The sequence below is a fragment of the Xenopus laevis genome, chromosome 7S (genome assembly GCF_017654675.1).
Source record: "Xenopus laevis strain J_2021 chromosome 7S, Xenopus_laevis_v10.1, whole genome shotgun sequence".
NCBI classification, from domain to species: Eukaryota; Metazoa; Chordata; class Amphibia; order Anura; family Pipidae; genus Xenopus; species Xenopus laevis.
Genome location: NC_054384.1, coordinates 39,487,451 through 39,510,808, shown reverse-complemented (window position 1 = coordinate 39,510,808; position 23,358 = coordinate 39,487,451). Strand labels below are relative to the sequence as shown.

The 23,358-nt window shown below is 36.9% G+C and overlaps 1 protein-coding gene across 2 annotated transcripts in view; it reads right to left on the bottom strand.

The window, feature by feature from the left end:
* The window catches only part of ret.S (ret proto-oncogene S homeolog), a 72,954-nt gene extending 55,864 nt beyond the window's left edge, over window positions 1-17,090 (bottom strand). Inside the window, exon 1 of one of the 2 annotated variants that reach the window (XM_018239414.2) lies at window positions 16,246-17,090. In XM_018239414.2, the coding sequence (XP_018094903.1) occupies window positions 16,246-16,291 (46 nt within the window). In that variant the 5' untranslated portion in view covers window positions 16,292-17,090. 2 annotated transcript variants of the gene reach the window in all.
* Window positions 17,091-23,358: the final 6,268 nt, after the last annotated feature.

Below are 23,358 nucleotides of genomic sequence, written 5' to 3'. Positions count from 1 at the left end.
CTATCACTTTCTGCTAGACAATACAGACGTTCGTTAAGCCTGAAGAAACTAATGAGCATGCTATCATAGGAATGAGCTATTAATATTATGCCATTTGCTACTCATGCTCAGATTTCAGTAATCAATTAAGTGTTTTTTTGTTTTTAATATGCATAACTATATGAAAAATTTGCATTTTTAGTCCTAAACAGAGTAACATATTCCCCTGAAAAACACTGCAAGAAGATAACTGCTGAAACTTTTGAATCTTGGTAAATATTTTTCAAGGAATGACATTCAACTCAAGGCTAAAACCTTACATTAAATCATTATTCTCCATTATTTGCACATACTTGCTCAAGTGCTCATAAAGGTCAAAAAGGTACTGCAAATTAATAAAGATAAAAAGGGAGCCAGAAGCAGGGATTCATAAAGAAATTACATTTTTGTTACAGGTGCCCTATTTATATGGGAGAGTAAACAGCAGTCCTAGCAATATCACAAAACTACCACTTTATCAAGGGTCGAATTTCGAAGTGGAATAGAATCCTCAGACATTCGAATTCGAAGTCGGAGTATTTTATTCATCATACAATTTTAACGTACGATCGTACGATTTTCCTTGCCCAGTAGATACTGATGGCTAATCCATGATTTTCCTTTTTTACACCATACATAGGCAGCCAATGTTGGCCTTTGTATGTCTAGAATAATGCTACACTGCCTTTATGCAAATGACTGGCTCATGCTAAGAGTCTCAGACATTATGTTGATTGCACCCAAAAATACATTTTGAGGGAGCACAGGTATTTTTTACATATTATATATTGCAGTTAATAAACACAAAAGTATATTTGGGCTTTGGTGTTATCCTTTGAGACTACAAGGCACCAGATCAGCTTCCTAAACAATATTATTTCAAAATATACAACATGTATGCTAAACAAATATTATTGTACATTATGCAGGGTGGTCATGGGTGACCTGTGATTTGGCACACATCTTAGGTTACCCATGATTTGGTGGAGATAGGTGCTTTAAAAATTTTAGGGGGAGGAGGCAGGAGCCCCTTAGATACACCCCTGCACAAAAACATAACATAGTAACAAAGATACATTAACACATAGGTATACAGGAGGGAGGAGGTCCTGATCCATAGACTTACTCAGATGCACTGAATGTGCTGGCGTGTTGGCATAACAGTCACAACAAGCATTGTTTTTCACAAAATAATGTTGTTTCCCCCAACAGGAGTGAGGGCTCTATTGACCTACACCTCCAATAGCAAACTATTTTCCTCTGATAGGTTTCCTTTGAATAAAACAAATATAAGTATGCTTATACATATTGCTACTTACCTGTAAAATTTAGTACTAGTACTTTTAATGGTACCAAATATAATACAGAGGTTTGACTGACTGTTATTACACACATCTGTACAACTGTTTGCATTCCATTCTGTCTCATGTAAAAGAGCTCTATTTATATCTAGTGGTTGTTTGAGTACTGTAATAAATATGTAATAAAAATGTTTGAGTATTGTGATAAGTTTGAGTATCAGAGTATAAATTGCTCAAAGCAAATTACTAGTAAGAAAAGTCAGTGGGCTCATTTACACACACATTTCCCCCAATGCAGTAACCAGTAGCATTCAATAACAATTTCCTTTGATGCGCAGAATTTAAGGGGGGCGGCATGTTGCTCAACCGCACCCTCATTAGTTCAAAAACACTGGGGATGCGCTGGAGATAAAATCATTTTTTAAATTTCCCGTGCGACAATCCCCATTGCTCCTGTCCAGATGATAAAAAATTGCAAGGATAAAGGGGAGGGGGCAGGGGTGATGAACAGCAGTGGGCCTAGGTGCAGCCACTATGTAAATCTGGCCCTAGATGAGTCCATACAGGTTAAGCACTTAATGCAAATCTCAGGTTAGCTCCAGTGTATATTATTATAGGGGTTTGTGGATAGTGTAAGGTCCACTGGGGCAGTGACTATTGTGAATGTTGTGTAAGCTTTAGAAGAGGCTGTGGAATATGTCAGCACTATATAAATAACATCAGCCATATTAGACTGAAATGCTGATGTAATTCAAATAAGTCTATGGAGTAACTGGTAGTCTGAGTGCTTTCTCATCAAGTCTTATCTCCAGGGCCAAATTTCCCCTGAGGGCACCAGGAGGCCGGCATCCTCCGTCGCCCTCTCCCTCCTATATATTTGTGTGTATGCACATCCTTTCTCCATACCGGAGCACAAGCTCATAGTGGCAAGTTCTTCGGAATCAAACAAACCACCAGTGCTCCTTTACTTATACCTCTCCTTGCTTGGGACTTTGTGGCCTTGCTGCAAATCCAGGGCAGCTTATGTCCAGATGGGGAGCACCCCATTACATTATTATTGCAAGATCTTGTGAGCTAGGCTCTCTAATCCTATATTTATTCTGTAAACCCTGTTTGTTTTTAATGAATATGACGCAATGAGTCATTTGGAAGCATTGCTATATAAATAAATCATGGCAATACTTATTGGAAACATCCTTTCCAATACCTATTAAATCACTCATAGGTACTGAAATTTACACATAGAAGTAAAAGGGAATGGGGTAACGCAGATCATTGTTACCATTGTGCTAGGAATTGTGTTTTTGCATGTATGGCATTGTAAAGGTTAAAGAGTCCATTAACACAAACAGGAGACAGGATAATAAAACAAGTGCTGTCAACCACTCACTAAGTAGCATAAACAAGCTTAGTAGATAGCTGCTTAAAACAGCTGGTTTATTTAAGTCACCATTTGAGATCCCATTGGGACCTTCACTGGGTGTTAGGTGTAACATTTGGAATTTGCCTCCTTATTTTGCTTATGACTCTGTGGCCATTTACTCTGCTTTAAAGTGCATTTGCTTCACAGCCCCCAATTCCCTCACTGGTTCCCTTTAGTTTACAGTGGCAGGAACACATTCAGGTATGCATTTTCAAGTAAAACTAAATTAAATTAACTAAACTGTTATAAAATATCAGACACAGCAGACTCAAACAGGACATTTTTGAATTAGAGAGGGTACAGAGAAGGGCAACTAAGCTGGCAAAAGGTATGGAAAATCTTAGCTATGAGGAAAACTGGCCAAATTGGGGATGTTCATGCTGGAGAAGAGGTGCTAAAATAAGGCGTGATATGATAACTATGTATAAATCTCCCTAATGCTTTATTTACCAGTAGGTCTTTCCAGCTGACACAAGGTCACCCATTCTGATTAGAAGAATATTCGGAAGGGGTTTTTTACAGTGAGAGCTGTGAAGATGTGGAATTCTCTTCCTGAATCAGTTGTACAGGCTGATACATTAGATAGCTTTAAGAAGGGGTTTGTGGCTTTTTGGCAAGGGAGAGAATACAGGGTTATGGATAGTGATTGGTGAATTTGGGGTGTTTCGCTTCGCTGAAAAATTTGCGAATTTCCCGCGAAATGGTGAAAAATTTGCAAAACGGCACCAGCATCTTTGTCCGTTTTTGACGCTGGCGTCCATTGCGGTAATTCGCCGCAAATTCGCACTTTGCGAATAAATTCACCCATCACTAGTTATGGAAGATAGCTCATAGTACAAGTTGATCCAGTGACTAGTCCAATTTCCATTTTGGAGTCAGGAAGGAATTTTTTCCCCCTCTGAGGCAAATTGGAGAGACTTCAGATGGGTTTTTTTTTGCCTTCCTCTGGATCAGCTAGCAATTACAGTATGCAGGTTAAAATAGATTTAAAAGGTTGAACTTGATAGACGTGTGTCTTTTTTCAAGCTAACTTACTATGTTACTGAATGTGGTTGCTCCAGGGGCAACCAGAGCAAGGATTGCATTTACATTATAGGGAGACCCACTGCAACTGAACTGAAGTCTATCTATGGAGGAAAAAGAAATGCAATAATATTTTTGTTCAGCTAAGTAGAAAGTTTGCTAACCAAACCATACGAGCTTTCTATACTTTATACTTTTCAAAAGGAAGCATACAGTTAGATCTGAAAGAAGAACCCAAAGTCAGCCTTGTAGGCACACTAAGGAGAAAGGAATTTGATTATGATTAAAGACAGCTGTGCCATTGCCATTAAAGGGACAACGTAATTAAAATAAGAGTTGTCAGTATAATGCTTGATATATGCAAGCTAAGACAATTTCAGTTTCAGAAAAATTACCTGACATTGGCTGAATGTCCAATTTCTGTAAATGAAAACCTGCTAGAAGTTGTTGGACTATTTCCTTGTTTTTAGGGCTCTTACTGATGAGCGGTTGAAGCTGCGCTCCCCTGCTTTTAGTTTTTCTGCGTTCAGCCACAGGGGAGCGCAGGAATAGACGCATTAAGCTTTTTTCAATGGGGTTGAACTCACACAGGCGCGTGTAGGTGCCGAACGCAGGTTGAGACGCAACCTGCTGCATTTTTCCTGCATTCGGCACCTACACGCGTCTGTGTGAGTACAGCCCCATTGAAAAAAGCTTAATGCGTCTATTCCTGCGCTCCCCTGCAGCTGAACGCAGAAAAACGGAACTCAGGGGAGCACAGCTTCAACCGCTCGTCAGTAAGAGCCCTTAATCAGTCAAGATCCTATTTCAGATTCCTGCTGCTGATGCATCTTAGCCTATAAACACATTCTAAATTATATCATTGCCCCTCAATACCATCCAGCTTGAACAACCTTTTCCCTAATCTCTTATATGTCAATATTATCTATTCCCTATTAATACATGTTCATTCAAACTCTGTAAACTTCTTATTAAATTTAAAGCTACTGCCCATCTTATTCCATCCTGAACTGTAAGATTTCTCTATACGTCATGCTTTCTATAAATTCCTAGTCTGGGCCTGTGCTGCACTAAAGATATGTTGCCTGTAGGAAAATAATCCATTTTATTCCACTAATCTCACGGATTGACTATTTTCTACAAAGTCATGCTTCCCTTCATCTCCACAATAAATCAGCATCTACAAAATGACCAATATTTAATGCTTTTTAGTAAAATCAAAGCTATTGTAAAACCACTAACTCCATTTCAAAATTCTAGCTACCTTTCACTCACTTAATGTTATTTCTTTGATCTTTTGGGAAACAAACCACAAGACAGAGTTATTAGGAATGCAAAATGTTTAGCAGCTGGCACTAAAGTGTTATCCATTTCCACACAATATAATCAGCACAGACTGCAACAATTTTAGGGTGTTGTGAAATAAACCTACACCCTATTTATAGGTTAGGTTTTATATTTACCTGCTTTTCTATTTGTTTTTAGGGGGTTTGTTCACCGTTAAATGAACTTCTAGTATGCTGTAGAGTGGCATATTCTGAGACAATTTTATATTTTATTATTTGTGGTTTTGAGTTATGTAGCTTTTTATTCAGCAGCTCTCCAGTTTGCAATTTCAACAATGTAGTTGCTAGGGTCCAAATTGCCCTAGCAACTATATATTGATATGAATAAGGGACTGGAATATGAATGAGAGGCCTGAATAGAAAGAGGGGTAATATACAGTCACAATAACCATACATTTGTAGCCTTACAGACCATCTGCTTTTATATGTGGTCAGTGACCTTCATTTGAAAGCTGGAAAGAGTCAGAAGAAGAAGGCAAATAGTTAAAAAGCTATGGAAAATAAATAACAAAGACAAACTGAAAAGTTGCTTAGAATTGGCCACTCTATAACATACTAAAAGTTAACTTAATGGTGAACCACACCTTTAATATTGAAATGGGTTTATTCACAAGGGTGTTATAATCAGGTATACATTGTACCATACAGAACAATGTTTATAAAAATTCTAAAAAAAACCTCTCAAAAAAATACCCAGTGGAATATTCTAGTATTTTGTGTTCTCCTGAGTTCTGTCTCACCTTCTGCAGATATACAGAAATATTTCTAATTCTTGTGTAGCTTGTTTAGAATCAAAGAATATGTCTCCCACTTGATCATCCTGATATCATATTCAGTTGGGACTGACATAGAGAAGACACTGTCGCCCAGAACAACTGAGCAACCAGATCAGTGCAATTTAATTACAGTGTTTAGGAAAACTATACATACTGTAGTTGTTAACCACTTCGGAAAAACAACCACTTCACCCACCAATTCACACATGGACAGTTTTAGACTAGCCCCACTTGGACTTTGTGCCCAAGTGGGCAACACTTTTTGGTTGTACTCTTTGTAGAGGTAACTCTTTGTGGTTCTCTTATAGAATGCAATTCTAATGCAATATACAGTAATAGAATAGAGTGCCTCTATAGAGTGCCACTACCTTGGCCTGGCAGCACAACATCCTGAAGGGAATGACTTGGGCCATATATGTTGCATTGTGTATCAAGACATGCAAGACATATGAGCTGAGGGATGCAAGGGATAAGGGAACTATGTACTTAACAGCTAATCAGGGCAAACATTAACAGATGGGCTCCAATGGGAGTAAATTTGTATAATTTGGTCAATTTAGACTGAATGAGCATCTGTTGCAGGGGTCCCCTAAAATGTAAATTTGACAAACCAGCCTTTGGTACTATAATTCTAAAATTGGGCAACAAAAAGAGCATTACAACCATCTGAGGATCCAATTCTGCACATTTGCAACTTGGCCACCCGCATAACCATAAAGAATGGTCTCATACACATAACCGTCAATGTCTTCGTGCATCTTTAAACCTCATATCGAGCAAAATATTAAAGCACCTGGTGTTTCTGGTACCTAAAATATCAGTTATGAGTCACCATCTTAACAGAGTTACAAACTGGATTTCTGATTGTAAAATTAGCTCGTCAGTCACTTGCTGCTGAGAGAGGACTGACACTTGCCTGACACTTGCCATTTCATAAAGATGTGGGCCAGTTTTAACTCTTTCAGCACCCATTACGTAGCTAGCCATATAGCTTGCATACTGATTTGTAATGAAGGCAGTTTAGTACGGAGTAGCTGGGAAATCATCAGTGATTTGCTATGACATTTTATTGGCTCGACTTTGCAAGTTAAATGAAAAACCTAAGTTCAATTTATCTCTCTCTGTACATTCAACTATAATTTTTCCCTTTTTTAACAAGCTTTACTTGATGGTATGACACTGCAAAGAAGCAGTTCATCTAGCAATTCACTTATGCTATGAGGTTAAAATATAGCCCTAAAACTATTTGAAACTAGGTTTTATTTTATTGATTTATGTTTATAGGTTTCGTACTATTTTTGCCAGCAAAAAAACTACCACAACAAAAAATTGTTGCACTTCAGAATATTCGCACGCATAAAATTGTCACGTGTCAAAATTATTCTGACACCCTTTGTCTTTAATGCATTTGGACAAAACAGTTACGTGTATAAAAATTGTCGCCTGCATCAAAATTGTCATGCGTCACAATTATTTTGATGCCCATTGACTCTGTTTCGTGAATTTTTCTGGAAATTCACAAATTTTTCAATGAACCAAAAAGGCACAGATTCTATTAAATTAACATTTGTAGTTATCTCTCTAGTTTTCAAATAGGGATCACTGACCCCAACAAATGCTCTGCAAGGCTACATATGTGTTATCATTGCTACTTTTTATTACTCATCTTTCTATTTAGGCCCTCTCCTATTCATATGCCACTCTTATTTAAATCAATTTATGTTTGCTAGGGTAATGTGGGCCCTAGCAACCAGATTACTGAAATTGCAAACCTGAGAGAGCTGCTGAATAAAAAAGCTAAATAACTCAGGCACCACAAATAACAAAAAATTAAAGCCAATTGCAAATTGTCTCAGAATATCACTCACTATGTCATACTAAAAGTTAAAGGTGAACAACCCCTTTAAATGAAGACCAATTGCCTCTACATCACATATCATCAAAAAAAAATACATTTTAAAGCAAAATGTTCTTTTAATGCTCTATGCATATTATTTATACATGTGTATATGGCAGGTTTTGCTATGTTATATTACTGAGATCCTGCCAATGTATAGGGCTTACTTGGTGCCTCAACCTGTCTTTCCTGCTAATACAAATGTCATTTAAAAAGGGAATTTAAAATTTATCTTGATGTTTCTCAAAAATCTTGGATATTTATTATCCTAAATACAAACATACTTCAACTAAGGTTAAAGAGAACTATGTAAATTGAAAGAAGAATTTGGATGTAGGATCACAGAGATTTGAAAGCAGCCTATATCACTCTCGTGGTTTTCATAATCAGCCTAATGAATATAAAAGCCTGATGTAAACAGTTGCAGTAGGTAAGACCTCTACCTTTTGCTTGCACTGTTCTGTTTGTGTACAGAGCGTAGCACCTGCTTCCCACCTGCCTGCTGTACCTTGTGTAAGCTGTTTTTGCTATCAGAAGCCCATTGTTCCTAGAAGTGTGGTAATTAAATAAAGATGTTTTCAGCCATGTTAACTGTAATAGCACAACTTCTACAGGGAGTGGGTAAAGCCAACCAAGAAAGCAAGTTTTCATAACTCATTCCATGTAATAAATGGGGATGGGCAAACTTATAAGGATATTTAGAGGAAACCACCAGATTTTACTAGAAGCCACAAATAGGGTGAATTTATTGTATGAAGGATTCCAGAATTAATTTGTAGGAGCTTTTTTAAATGTATTGTAGTTTTTTTCCAGATTTGCACAATAGCATCTGTCTGCATTACCCTCTCTTTTTACTCCTTCCCTAAATCTCAGAACAATGCACAATGTCTTATAACTGGGATCTGAAATGTTCAAGTATTACCCTGGCTCATTAATAATATAGAGCTGGAGGTGACAGCAAAGACACTGCTTTATTATAAATAATCTCATCCTGTTCAGACATCAGTATGAACATCTTCTTTGTATCCCTATCTATAATTGTGTAGTTGTAGTCCCACAAATAACTGAAGGGGTGTATGTAATAGAGCACTCTGTCATGTAACATTTTGTTCGGTATAATTATTCATAGACAAATTCACTTGCACCTTAATGAGCTGCACCCAATGCAATATACTGGCATGCATATGATAAAGAAAAAAAAAGGAAAACCATCTGGATTCCCTTGTGAGAGTAGTTTTGATTCTCAATTAATGTCATTTGAGTGTCAGCATAATTTGCAGCCTGACACAATTAGCAATAATGGCTACACAAGTAATATACTCAAACTACATTCATATAACAGACAGAGGGTACAACTAGAGGGAGATCTCAGTCTAGAAAGTGACATTTAATCAGTGAGTCTTAAGTTGAGCCAGACTACAGTATCCTTACTGGACGAGATTACTGATCCAAAGGGGTTGATCTAGCTGCCAAGAATGTGAGCTATTAATCTATGCCAATCAGAAGAAGTAGTGTAACAGCTGAGATTTACTCAAGACTTTTCACTACCTATAGAGCAGTGTAAATTATCAGTATGGCAAAGGCACAATACAAATAGACACCGAATGATACAAGAGGTGGGCCTGCACATGGAGACTAATGGCACATCAGGTGAATATGTTCAGACTGCCAGTACTGACGTTATCGGGTGCTTCTTATTCAAGTTAATGGAATATGTAGGGGCAATTTGGGACACTTTTTAGTGAGTTGAAAAATGCCCTTTGTGCCATGCTTAAAATCTGGATGGAGGGAGAGATATGTTAAAGGGAATTTTTAAAGCTTACTATCTGGAAGATGGGGTAGATATTTTGGAAGCTAAAACGCCAGTAGAAAATGTGACTGGATGTTGAATTCTAGAGAAGAGATGCATAGTACCCGACTTTATGACCAATTTGGTGATATTATCTCCTTTAACCATATATGGGTCAAATCAGTATTTAAAAAATAACATGCCATCCACAGGTTCATGTTCAAGATTGGGGTGATGGTGCATTTATTTTGAATATACATTGGGGTATTATCATTGCATTACAGTAAACCACATATCCTACTTTATTGTTTGTAGACAATGATGGTTTTATGAATTAATGTATTGCTATGATTGGGGCAACTTTGGCCAGCAACATTCAAATAATTCTCTGTATATTTATATGAAACAGCATGGGTGAAGGCAGACAACTAAAACGTCATCCCCACTATCAAGCTAGGCCAGCATGAAATGAGTAAGGTTTGATTTACACATATACATCAAGCTTTGAATATAAAATATACTTTGCTTTTATGTCATTGGAGATGCTTCCTGCTAACCAAAGGCCACTGCACCTGAGCCCCCCCCACAGGATGAACCCTGTATGAGTTTGCTCTGTGCACCAGAGAATTAAGTTATTCCTTCATACTTTAGTACCGATAGTAAGGAAAACAAATCCTTAAAACATGGTATAGTCATGCCCTTGTAAACAAAATTCTCTGATTAAAATGTATATTCAATATAAGGAGAAATATAATAATAATATTATAATAATATTATATATACAATATAAGGAACATTTTCAATGTTACCATGTAAAAACTGTTTTCAGTTGGAAAATACTTATAGTTACATTACAATTTCTAAACTTATAAATGATACATCTTTTTTATTTTTCATATTATGTTTAATGGTCTTGTCTAATAAAGCATGAAAAGATATGGAAAATGGGGGTGTAACATTAATCATAACTTTTTACACCTGATCACACTTAAAATGATGTAAAAATCCTGTATAGCTCTGTATACATTACATCTTTTAGTCTCCCTGGTGATTGTACAGTTTTCCATCGTCACTATTTACAATCTTGTCTTCAGTGCAAATCAATGACCCCCATTAACATGTCTCATACCTTTTACATTCACAGTGTATCATTTCTGCATCAGTTAACTTCACCCGTACAAACATTTTATACTGGAATATAGAATGTGTCTCTTTTCAAAACTGTTTGCTGTTTGCAAACTGATCAGGAACCAAGATCATCACTAGATAAGTTAACATACAAATCAAGGTCTGAATTTTTCTTACAAAACCTGTCACAATTAAATATCGCCTCATAGAGTAGCAGTATGTGCTTGTTTATGAACATAAATTTCTCTTCTGTCTGTTGTGCGTAAAAAAACATTTCTTTAAATGTATTTGTGATAAAGTGTGCTCCTTGCCTTTCCATCTAGTTGCACTCCGCGGTGCTTTGTCCTTCCTGCCTTCTGTTCTGAATTGAGCGTTGCAGCAACCTATTGAAGCAGGGAAACCCCAGAGCTACTACCACTTGCTCCTAAAGAATTGGGTGCAGACATCACTTGCATTACAAACACCAGAAATTACACCAGACAGACTTCTATACAGCTGCGTCTGATTTATGTCAAAATGCACTAATAGTTGTTTTAAATCGTCCAAATCAGAGTCAAATTCACCATGTACAGTGCAATTGCATCACATACTGGAAATCTGGATTAAAAAAAATCTGCATTGCAGGTAAAAAAATACATGCTAATTTCACACATAACTTTGCTCACTGCAGTTGGGGATGTAAATGAACCCTATTGTGTTCTTGAATAAAAGTCACAGTTTTCAGTGCTAGAGTAATAAAAGAATTGTTCAGTGTAAAATTAATAACTAGGTAAATAGATAGGCTGTGCAAAATAAAAAATGTTTCTAATATAGTTAGTTAGAAAAAAATGTAATTTATAAAGGCTGGAGCAACTGGATGTCTAACAGAACAGAACACTACTTTGCAGCTCTCTTGGTTTCCACTGATTGGTTACAAGGCAGTAACCAATCAGAGACGTGAGGGCAGGGCACATGGGTCATAACTGTGCTTTTGAATCTGACCTGCATGCTAAGGATCAATTGCAAACTCACTGAACAGTTATGTCTTATGTGCCCTCCCCCCTTTAAAGTCACTGATTAACTTAAAGAATAGAGAGCTACAAATCACTACAGGTTTATAGATTGCATTTGTGGCTAACTAAGTATATTAGAAACATTTTTATTTTGCACAGCCTTTTTACCCAGTTTTTATTTTAAAACTAAACTGAGACACAAGATTGCATCCCTTAGGGCTCCAGGGAATGTTGCACTCTGCGTCTAGCATTGGATTCAACATTTTTCACAAGGTGCGAAAACAGTGGGCACAGGACAGCCCTGTCCTTACTGACTGCCAAAGAGAAAACCTTGCTATTCATTAACTTGTATGTCTGAATGAGACAGAGACCTGCTGCAATTACTATAGAGCAGAACTGTTCTGTTATGTAAATGACCCCTATTATTTTCTATCTAGCCTCCCCAAAAATGTGCAAGAAGCAGAGCCAAGTTAGAGGCCTACTGTTTTAAGAGGGAGTATTCTGAGAAATGCTGTTTCCTATTGTACCATAATCTATATTTATGAACTTTTCTTCTCTACACTTGGTGCATTGGCATCTATCAATTTACATGTGTAATCACAATCTCTACATGCATGCATAATGTCTATATGTCTATATGAATAAGGCAGCTAATGATCATACCAAATCAATAATGCATCTTAATTGCATTATTTTATCTTGCCAGATTATACATAATTAATAAATATGCTACCATACTTATATATCTGCAATATGCAAATTGTTTGGCTAATATGTAACAATAAATCTTGCATTCACAAGGACATCTACATCTAGTTATTTATGTGGTAGGATAAAACTGTATTTAAATGACTCATCAAAAGAAATTCTTAAAAATAAATATTGAAGCTTTTGCTCAAGCTTTAATTGTTTAACAACTAATCTATCACTATGACACAACAGAATGTTATTTACAAAACAGCAATATGAATGTATACAGCATATAGAGTGTACATATATATATATATATATATATATATATATATATATATATATATATATATATATATATATATATATATATATATATATATATATATATATATATATATGGACTAACGTTTCGGCTGCATTTCAGCCTTTGTCAAAGTTACTATTGACAAGACATGTCTTGAGAAAGGCTCAGAACAGGACCGAAACGTTGACAATAAATTTTCTTTTCTAAACTGCATTATGAAGTCCTGGAGTGCGTCTGTATATATTATACAGATAATGCACACAGGAGAGACAAATGACAAACAGAAGAAAGACAGACCAGCATAGGACAAGTGAAGGGCAAAAAGTAATGTTTCCAGGTCACTTAGTTGTACAGGTTGAAAGACAAAGGCAAGCAGCACTGAAATAAAACGAAGGTGTCCCGTAAAAAAAATCCTGGGCCAACCAACTTAGACAACACTTTTGTAGCAAAACATAAAACAGATGATAGATTGATAGATGATAATAGATATATAGATGATAGATAGACTATACATGCACAGAGTGGGCATAACTTGGTACACAGTATGCCAGCAATGAAAATTATAATCAATGTTTAAATGGTAAATTTTAATGGCACTAGCTATATGGGGTTTTCATGCTTAGCCATGTTTAAGGGTTTTCTCTGAATTATTCAGTTTATTTGCCTCAGCCCTAATTGGTCTTGGCTGTTGGAATGTTTGTTAGTATGTTAGAGCTTTTATGTTAAGCAAGTTAGTTTGCAAGTGCCACTGAGGCAGGGAATCATTAACATCTCTGCAAGTCAGAACTATATAAAGGAAAATGTATGATGGTTTGTGGTATTTCTTTTTTTACAGACATATTGATAAGTAACAAACCATATTCCTTCAATAAGCACAAACCTTATCTGATTATTATAAATCTCTGCATTTTCATGTACAATTTCAAGAAGTTCTCAACACCCTGTATAGCACAGTGTGAGTCTGATTTAGGTGGGACATTTTAAAGTCCCAAATCTTAATGTAATTATGCCGTTTGTTATGCTGCCAGTGCCACCCTACATCATGACTTTTTGTACTGGGAATAGATTGAGTGTTCCCATCTAATGCTTTAATCTCCTTTGCAGAAGTTTTAATCTCCCTTCATAGCGAGGTCAAGTTCTCCTTTATGACCTCAAGGTCAAAAGGTCATTAGCTGTTATATAACTTTAAGGTGGAAAAACCTTTTAAAAGACTTACAGTAATTAAGATCTCAAAGTCAGAAAATCATTATTATAATAATAATTATAATCAAAGTGTATCATCATTGTCATTTTTTAGATTGCCAGGCAAGGGAATAAAATTACCAGATCCAATTCATACAATTAATATCTGTTTCTAGTCTTTAATTATCTATGTTTGTTAACCAACTGGATACTAAAAACACAGATCAGTTCATTTTCCGTTCTGGAAGCTCATCAGCCTTTGATCAAAGACACAAACTGAAGAAACATATTAATCAATATATTAATAAACACGTTAATAGAATTATAGAATGCAGATTCTGCAGAAATAATTTCCAACCAAATGCCACTTGTTTGCTTGTTAACTTTAAAATTCTAAAAGCTGAAGCATACTTCAAAATTGTAGCAAGTCATTGGTAAAGCAGAATTTAAACTGTTTGCAGGCAGACTGATTAGAGACACATCAGCCTTCTACATTAATTATTGGATAACATTTTTAAAAATGATTTTCTTTTTTGATTAAAACAGTAAATTGTACTTAATCCAAACGAAGATTAGACTTTAGGTATGAAGACCCAAATTACAGAAAGATCTGTTATCCGGAATTACCCAGGTCCTGAGCATTCTGGATAATGGTTCCCATACCTGTAAAAATAACCATGATATAACACATGTGTTAGGACTAAATAGGATAATGATGTGTACAGCATCTTCTTGTTATGCTTTGACAAATACCGACAGGTGTGTAGGAAAGATTATAGTCTATATAACTTTTTTTTTTCTCCTAAAGCTCATTTTGGATGTCCTGCTCTGCATGTATAATGATTAATTTAAACATAGATAAAAAGAGGAAAAATAAAAAAAAATAGAAAGATCATACACAGGTGGATAAAAAAGCAGATAGATGAATCCTTTTTTCATCACTTATGCTAAAGTGTTTCTTATAACAAACATTTACATTGTACTGTATACCATTTTATTATTTTGAATATTAACTGGCTTTTTGTGGCAATCTCACTTCTTATGTCATTAAATACAATTTAAAATGACAGAGGTGTTTATAGACAAGTACGGAGATAGAAGTAGATCAGACTTTTGCTTCTTTAGCACAGAGTTTGTTACTTTAAACTCATAGGGCTGAAAAAGAAGCCTCTTGCCAAAAGCATACTAGTAATGTTAAAAGCAATAGAACATTTTTTTAAAAAACTACACACTATAGATTTTTTCAGAGATCAGATGAGTCCATTTTTAAAATCAGAATGTGACCCATTAATCCCTATAGGCTTGCTCACAGCTGCCAGAGCATCTGCGGTAGTGTGTGATCTTGTTAGCTGGCAGAAATGGTTAATTACAGAACAATAAACATAAAGCGTGCTAAAGTTGAGCCCTATGCTGTGATTATGGGTCAGAGGGTTATTTATTATCCAAAATCGTGGAGCCTGGCCTCTGCTGTATTAAAGAGCTCAGATTTATTCACCTGTATGTGCTGAGTCTATGAGCAAACACTGCCATATGGAGATAAGGGAAAATTATATGATTTTCTGTTTACATTAGTGAAACAGCAGCTGCTGGCACCTGTACATGAGATCAGGTCCAGAAAAGTCTTACCTCACTGTACAGAAGTCACTAATAACTCCCAGTCATTTCTGCGACTGCTACCAGTAGTGTGCCTTACTTTCCAAAATATCAGACTCCTAGGGTAAACTTGCATCTCTTGTACCCAGTTCGATTAAGTTCAACAACCCGTGTACTAACTATTTAGAATTTAAAGCAAATTTGAAACCCCTTTACCAATCTAAACAAAGGGAACCAGAGGATCCTATTTACTACTATTCATTTTTTGTAGATAAACTGATACCCCCCAATCCATTGTTTAAAAGTACACTTCATTTAGCATTTTGAGAAAAACTAGTGCCCAATATTCAAATCAGAGTGACCAGATAACCCTGTGCCCCCCATTCCCTTAAGTACTAACCCACAAACCTACCCCCACTGTTCTTTTAGTGGAGTTAACGATGCTCAGTATCCTGCTAAATGTATGAGGCTAACAGGAATATAGTGCCAGAAAGAAAATTGGCACATCCTACTGTAAATGAAAGCACTGCTGAGAATAATAATTAGGATAGGGAAGAGACAATACAACTATACAGTGGGAGTTTATTTGGTGACTTGACTACAATTGTGCATTTGGGTACAGCAGGTAAAGTCCTCTCACTAAAAGTTATACAGAAGTATATGGCAATTCAGCAAGCCATATATATATATGCAGCTTCCAATATTAACTGCATCCCCAGTCATAACAAGAAAGTGTAGCATTTTAGAACATCTAGCCTGTATCAGCCAAGCCCAGCTTACCTTGAAAGAGGCAGAGAAAACAGAGTGCCCACTCTGCAGGTGCCATCCTGACCTAGGAGTGGGTTTAGTGCCGGAGGTACAAAGTTGCCCCTCTGCAATAATCCACTTCTGGTGTCTCCAGGGCGTGTCTGGAACAGAATGAACGGTCTCCTGTGTTTTCCTATAATCCCTTAGCCAGATTGACCCATGCTGTCCCAGTGCCTGCAGTCCTTTCTCCAAGTGTGGGAGAGGATCTCTGATGCTATCGGACTGGATCTGCCAAGACCACAACTGGTCTCAGCCCAGCCTGCTCATTAGCTGAGCCTGCACCATACACCATGCACTGGCAGGCATCCTGCTGAGTGTCCCTTGCCTGTTTCTCTTCTTAGGGGATGTGGGAGGACAAGCTGTTTTCTTCCTGAGACAGTAGTGGTGTCAGACGACAAAAGCAGTGGTGTCAGACGACAAAGGCAGCTCACAATGAAATCCACAGAAAGAAAAGTTGCTGCAGAGATGCTGAAATGTCCACTCCCCTGATCTGCTACAATTTCCCAAAGGCAGTCTTCTAAAGATGCTCAAATAATTATGTCCAGGGAGGCACACATCATCATGTTAACCCTGAGAGCCCTGTGCTTGTCCCACTCTTGGAGCAGGTGTTACACTGGGAACACTACTGATCATTATCATTAGTGATATTTTGTCTAGGAGACCTAGGCAGGGTTTGGGATACGTGCCAAATGCTAGTTTGGTTGTTCAAGCAGCTATAAAGATGAGAGGTATGGTTTGGAAAAGGAGCATGCACTCTCTGTTTGGATGGAGATTGGTACTTGCATGAGAAGAGATGCTGTTGATAACAGGCGAGTGCATCTGCAGGAAACTCAGAATAAATAAAGCCAAGAGCAAATGGGCACTCAGCTACACCCAGTTTAATTAATAAACTGCAGCCAGGAGGGAGCAGGGGAGGGAACAGGCGGGGGGGGGGGACTCTCACACATGTACTATACTGAAGTGAAAAGGGCAAAGGGAAGAAGCAGACACAGCAATCAAAACCAATCAGGCATAAAATACATTGCAAAACCTGCAGGCAACTTGGATTCTTTCTTTATTAACCCCTGTCAGAAGTAATCGCTGAATTATATAGCACACAGAGTTAAAAACAAAATTTCCTGTTTTCCATACTATTGTGTGGGGTTTTATTAGAAGAAATAAAATCATTTAGTTAATGCATATCATTTCATCTGCACCTATTTCAATTCGGTATTTTAAAAAAATTGTTCTCTCTGGTTCTGAAAATAAATCTTTTAAAATACAAAAGCTTCTTTTTCAGTGTTCTAAGGAAATGGTAAGAGGTATAAGTATTAACAAAAATCTAATTAACTTGCAGATAAATGAGGAACCTTTGAGTGTAATATTTATCCAACTCCGAATATGTCTCGCTATTTTGTTAAAACCACTCCGGCCAAACTCCTCTGGATTTTTTACCATATTTATCAATACATTTACCTTAAAAAATCTGGTGTGGGAAAAGACTATAAATTCAAATTGTAATTCAAATTCGTATTTGACGCCCAAAAACTTTTTCAGACTTTTTTCGAATTATTGTACGAAATCCAGAGAAGATGAAGATGTCTTCCAATTCTTAAATGGGACATCTGCCATTGACTTCTACATGACCTCAGCAGGTTTGAGATGGAGTACTTTTTAATTCACCACCGAGTTTAATAAATCACGTCAAATCTGAGGTTTTTTTCCCCCTTAAAAAATTGTTTCCCCTTTAAAGGTCTGACCAGAAAAAATTGGACTTTTTAGCAAAAAAACTCCTTAGTGTATTATAGAAGGACAAATTCTAAGCATCTTTTCAATTGGTCTTCATTATTTATTTTTATCTGCTTTCTTCTTCTGACTTTTCCAGCTTTCAAATGGGGGTCACTGACCCACCTTAAAAACAAATTCTCTGTAAAGCTACATATCTATTGTTATTGCTACTTTTTATTACTCATCTTTCTATTTAGGCCCTCTCCTACTCATATTCCAATCTTTATTCAAATCAATGAATGGTTGGTAGGGTAATGTGGACCCTAGTAAACAGATTGCAAACTGGAGAGCCGCTGAATAAAAAGCTACAAAACTCAAAAACCAAAAACCCATTGCAAATTGTCTCAGTATATCACTATCTACATCATACTAAAAGTTAACTCAAAGGTGAACAACCCCTTTAATGCCTTCTATAAGCTTCTTATGTTTATAAGATGATGTTCAAACTAGAGAGTTCCTTGAATTGAATTACACTCTGTGCAACAATTGTCTTGTTGATGTTTTGCTTGAGCAAGTAGTCATCCCCATCAAGACCAAACCCCTGGCAAAATGAATCGCAGAGGGATGATATTGCTTACATTATGTATATTACAATATGTATATAACAAAATGTATATAACATGAATTCTTGAAATTGTTTCTGCAGCCATATACACACACAAATCTAATCATGTACACAGAGCCATTGAAAAATACTGAACCCGATGATAAATGGCCGAAATGATATGATGGATCTTGTTGCTCTATATCTATTGTATCTCACATTTGTAAAGATTTTCACAGCATTTTACAGCATTGAAAGTGAATATGCTCTTGTGTGGCTCCCCTTGCCATTAGAATATGGAGGTGTTCAATGCCTTGGATCTGCTAAAGTTTTGTTGCATAGGGTTGCCGTATTTGGGTAGTAGGGCAGTGTCAATAAAAAGCCGTAACAATATATTTTGCATATTTCAGCCTAGAATTCCTGATTGTATATTATCCCTGCTTCATTCTATCTGGGACACTATTCAGTAGGATGAAGCCCACCAATGTGTGAGATGTGCGACCTGAAGGTGTGGGTGTCAGGAAAGCATGGGGGGGGGCAGGGAAGTTATGCCCCCCATTCTGTATCGCTCTTCATTTCAAGACTATGACAGGGAGAAACAGCAATATGAAGACATGATGGAGAACAGCAGCCACAGTTAAGCAGGAGGAAAGCAGTGTTTCAAGGCAACAATGTAAGAATTAAATAATTAAGGAGAACTAAAGCTCACTTAGGCTTGAAATGTTAAATCTTATGTCTTGACACAATCCCTTTATCACTTAGGACATGTGCCTCTGAAGATGCCCCCGTAGCTCCCCATCTTCTTTTTTGCTGATTCACAAATCCTTTGTGCCGCTTTACTTACTTGAGCTTAGAGAACGACTCACAATGTACTGAATATATAAAAATAATGACAAAAGGGTATCATTAATTCAGATTAATATTACCTGGCAGCATAGAAACCAATGCATTCTGCATCAGAATTTCTGACAACATATGTCCAGAGCACAATGAGCATGTGTAATGTCACTGACACTCGCAAGGTGGCCTAACAAGATTCAAAATTGGTTTAGCTCCTGTTGGCAATTTTAAAGGTCTTGATTACTGTTACAGGGCTGCTGAACCTCTGGGCAGTACATCATTTTTAGTTTATACAATAAACCATTACTAGTCATATTCATTTAAATGTGTTTGTTCTCCTTTAAGTTCTCTTATTTTCAGATTCAAACTGTAGAAAACCAGTAACTATATGAGCAGTAGCTGGAGCAACAGGTAACAGGAGGAGATTTCCAAGACAACAGGGTCAGAAGCTTCCAAAACAAGACTTGGGACGTCATTCCAAATCAAATGACAGTTCTTATTCTGATAGATTTGTCAAAAAAGTTCAGAACCAAATTCAGGCAACATAACTATTTAGAAAGCAGACAAGGTCAGATGCCAGGTCAAAAAAATTCACAGCCAGAACTAATTCACTCAGTAACTAGTTAGAGATGGATTGTTTCATAAATACAGGATTGTAACAAGTTTCCATCCAATCTATTCAGATTGGACTGGACTCCTAACACTACCCCCCTCTGCCATACAGATCACTCTAAGGGCGATACCAGGGTCTGTAGTATACATTTGGTGAACAAAAGATGTCAATGTTTGATGGTCACTGGAGTCATGTGAAGCTACAAGACAGTGTTGGCCAGCACACTGACAACACCAATGGCAGTACACAAGGACCTCCAGAATCAGGTGCAGCACGAATATAATGGCCCAAATGATATGATGTTATCCTCAGGTCTGCAGGGCATGGCAATACAATGATCAGGACTGGAGGCCAGAGCAAAAAAGTTCTCGCTCATAAAGGCCAGAGTCCTCAGGAACTGGAGTAAGAACCATGTATGTGAGTACCAAACAACAGACTGAGCAGCCTGGGGATCTGACTTAAAAGATGAAGGAAGATTAAGAAGTAAATAAAGTGCTAACCAAGCTCTCTTTAAATCTCATGCAAAAGGGAATTAAACCATAACAAAACAAGACATTTACACAGAATTTGTCACAACTCTCCACTTCTTTAGCAACACGAGTTGTTTCTAATGTGGTACAGTGGTTGCCATCAGAAAACGAATCCACTGTTTTTTTTTAACATGTATGCATGTGCAAATAATTAATTACTGCTGCTAAGCAACATGCATTGGACATTCATTTTTTTATGCATTTGGAATGATTTAAGCCAACAGTACTCCCTACGCTTTAACTATACTTTTATTAGTCTAAAAGTGCTCCATCATCCCCTTTGACTTAGTAGTTGTCACTTTGATCAGACATCACAAGCAAATGTAATACCAAATTGACTAACCACTTAAATTAAGTGAGATAAAATCTTTGTTATCAGTCCTCCTTCATGCATCAGCGGCATATACAGAAGTTGGCTTCAAAAGACAACTTAATTTTCTCATTGCCGTTGAACAGATCAGGACAGGTACATAATCAATTACTCTGTGGAATCCCCTATCCCACATCTTGCAGTTTAGATTTTGATACAGCTGGTCTCACAATGACCTCTCTTCCAGTTTGTAGTTTTGGAGCCTGCATGGTTGGATAATAAATGAATACCTTCAGGCAAACATTCTGTTAGATAGCAAGGTCCTTTCAGTTCCGGATTTAAACTTTTTCACCCCCTAGGCCAGGGGTCCCCAACCTTTTTTACCTGTGAGTCAGATTCAAATGTAAAAAGAGTTGGGGAGCAACACAAGCATGGAAAAGTCAATTGGGATGCCAAATAAGAGCTGTGATTGGCTATTTGGTAGTCCCTATGATGACTGGCAGCCTACAGGAGGCTCTACTTGGCACTATACTTCGTTTTTATGCAATTAAAACTCGCTTCCAAGCCCGAAATTCAAAAATAAGCCCCTGCTTTGAGGACACGGAGACGGAGAGCAACATCCAAGGGGTTGGAGAGCAACATGTTGCTCACAAGCTACTGGTTGGGGATCACTGCCCTAGGCAGTTCACACTGCCACCCTCACAAAATAAACCCTCCATGGGATTGGATTGCTATCAATATAGATTCATGTAGAGTAGTTCAAAACAATCTTAATACATTTTTATAAGTCTTTCTATATTGCCATTAACAAACATAATGTACCACCCCCTACTGTTTAAGCTTAAAATATCTCATATTTTATCAACACCTCTGAATTTCAGATGTCACCTCTCTGAAGCGTTACAATGTGTCGTTGTGATTGCATTGGTGGAAGAGTTTATATGCCGAGAACTTCCCACACCAGTCAGTTGAACTGAAGAAGCTGCTCGGATGAGCAGTGAAACGTCTTCAATAATTACTCAGCATGTCCAGTTGTTTATTTATTTTAGAGGTTAACAGAAATTTGTCTCTTAGGGTATGGGCACACTAAGGGGCCTATTTACTAACAAAATTGTGATTTTTTTCCACGAATCATAAATAAATTGTCACTTTCCAATATTTCTAAATTCAAATTCAAGATTTATTAAGTGAAAAAAACATGAGAACCTTTCATACCAAACTTCGGCAAGTAAAAATTGTCGAGGTGCTTTAGAAGTCAATGGGAGGAGAATTGATCCTATTAGAATATTTTTAAACCAATCAGATTGTTAGATGTTTTCTGGGGAGGGGGTCACTACATATTGTCCATAAAACTCAAATTTTTAGATCTTTTCGTATTTTTTTTATGGATCATTCATAGCGTTTTTGTTATTTGTGGTTTGAGTAGTTATTTCGATTTTCATTCAACAGCTTCACTAGTTTGCAATTTCAGCTCTCTTTTGAAATTACCCTAGTACTGATTTGAATGAGAGCTTGAAATATGACGGGCCTGCATAACCAGATGAGCAATAAAAAGTAGCAATAACGATGAATGTTTAGCCTTAGAGAGCATTTGCTTTTTAGATAGGGTCAGTGACCCCATTTGAAAGCTGGAAAGTTTCAGAAGAAGAAGGAAAATAATTAAAAAACTGTAAAAAAAGAAAAAAATGGAAGCCATCTGCAAAGTTGCTTAGAATTAGCCATTCTATAACATACTAAAAGTTAACTTAAAGGAACAGTTCAGTGTAAAAATAAAAACTGGGTAAATAGACTGCAAAAAAATTCTAATATAGTTAGTTAGCACAATTCCTTTAAAGGTGAACCACTCCTTTAAACTTCACAGGTGGAGAGAAGTATTGAATATTTTTTAATATGGTGGTGATGAATGCATGCTTCCATTGAGATTGAAAGATTTAAAACATGGGTTAGAACTTTAACAATACAGGGAATGAGATTGTGGACTGAACAGGATTGAGACAGATTGTAATATGTAAATTAACCCGATATTTCATTCACTTCATTTTTAGTCAGGTGATAAGAAGCTCAGGGAGGGAGATGATAGCTAGAAGCATTATGCAGTGGTAGTTCAGTCTCCAACGATGAATGAAGTAGGAAAGGAGAGTGTCAGAAATTTAAAAATAAAAAACAATTTGTGCAGGTTCTTAAATTAATGAGTGCAGTAATGTTTGGCTAAGCAGAGACTGATATTATAGATGAGAAATGCACATTTGTTGCTTTGAAAGTCTGTTCTGTGCATGACCGGTAGCACAAGAACTTGAGCATAGCTGTGTGTCGGCAGGCATATTATTGATACCATATTGATGCTATCCTATAAGTTTTATACAAATGAAGGACAGCACTGATTGAATACTAATAGAAAATGGATCCAATTAACATGTCAACAAAGACATGTTACGTCTTTTCCATTAAAGCAATTTTTATCATAAGGTTTCACTCAAGAGAA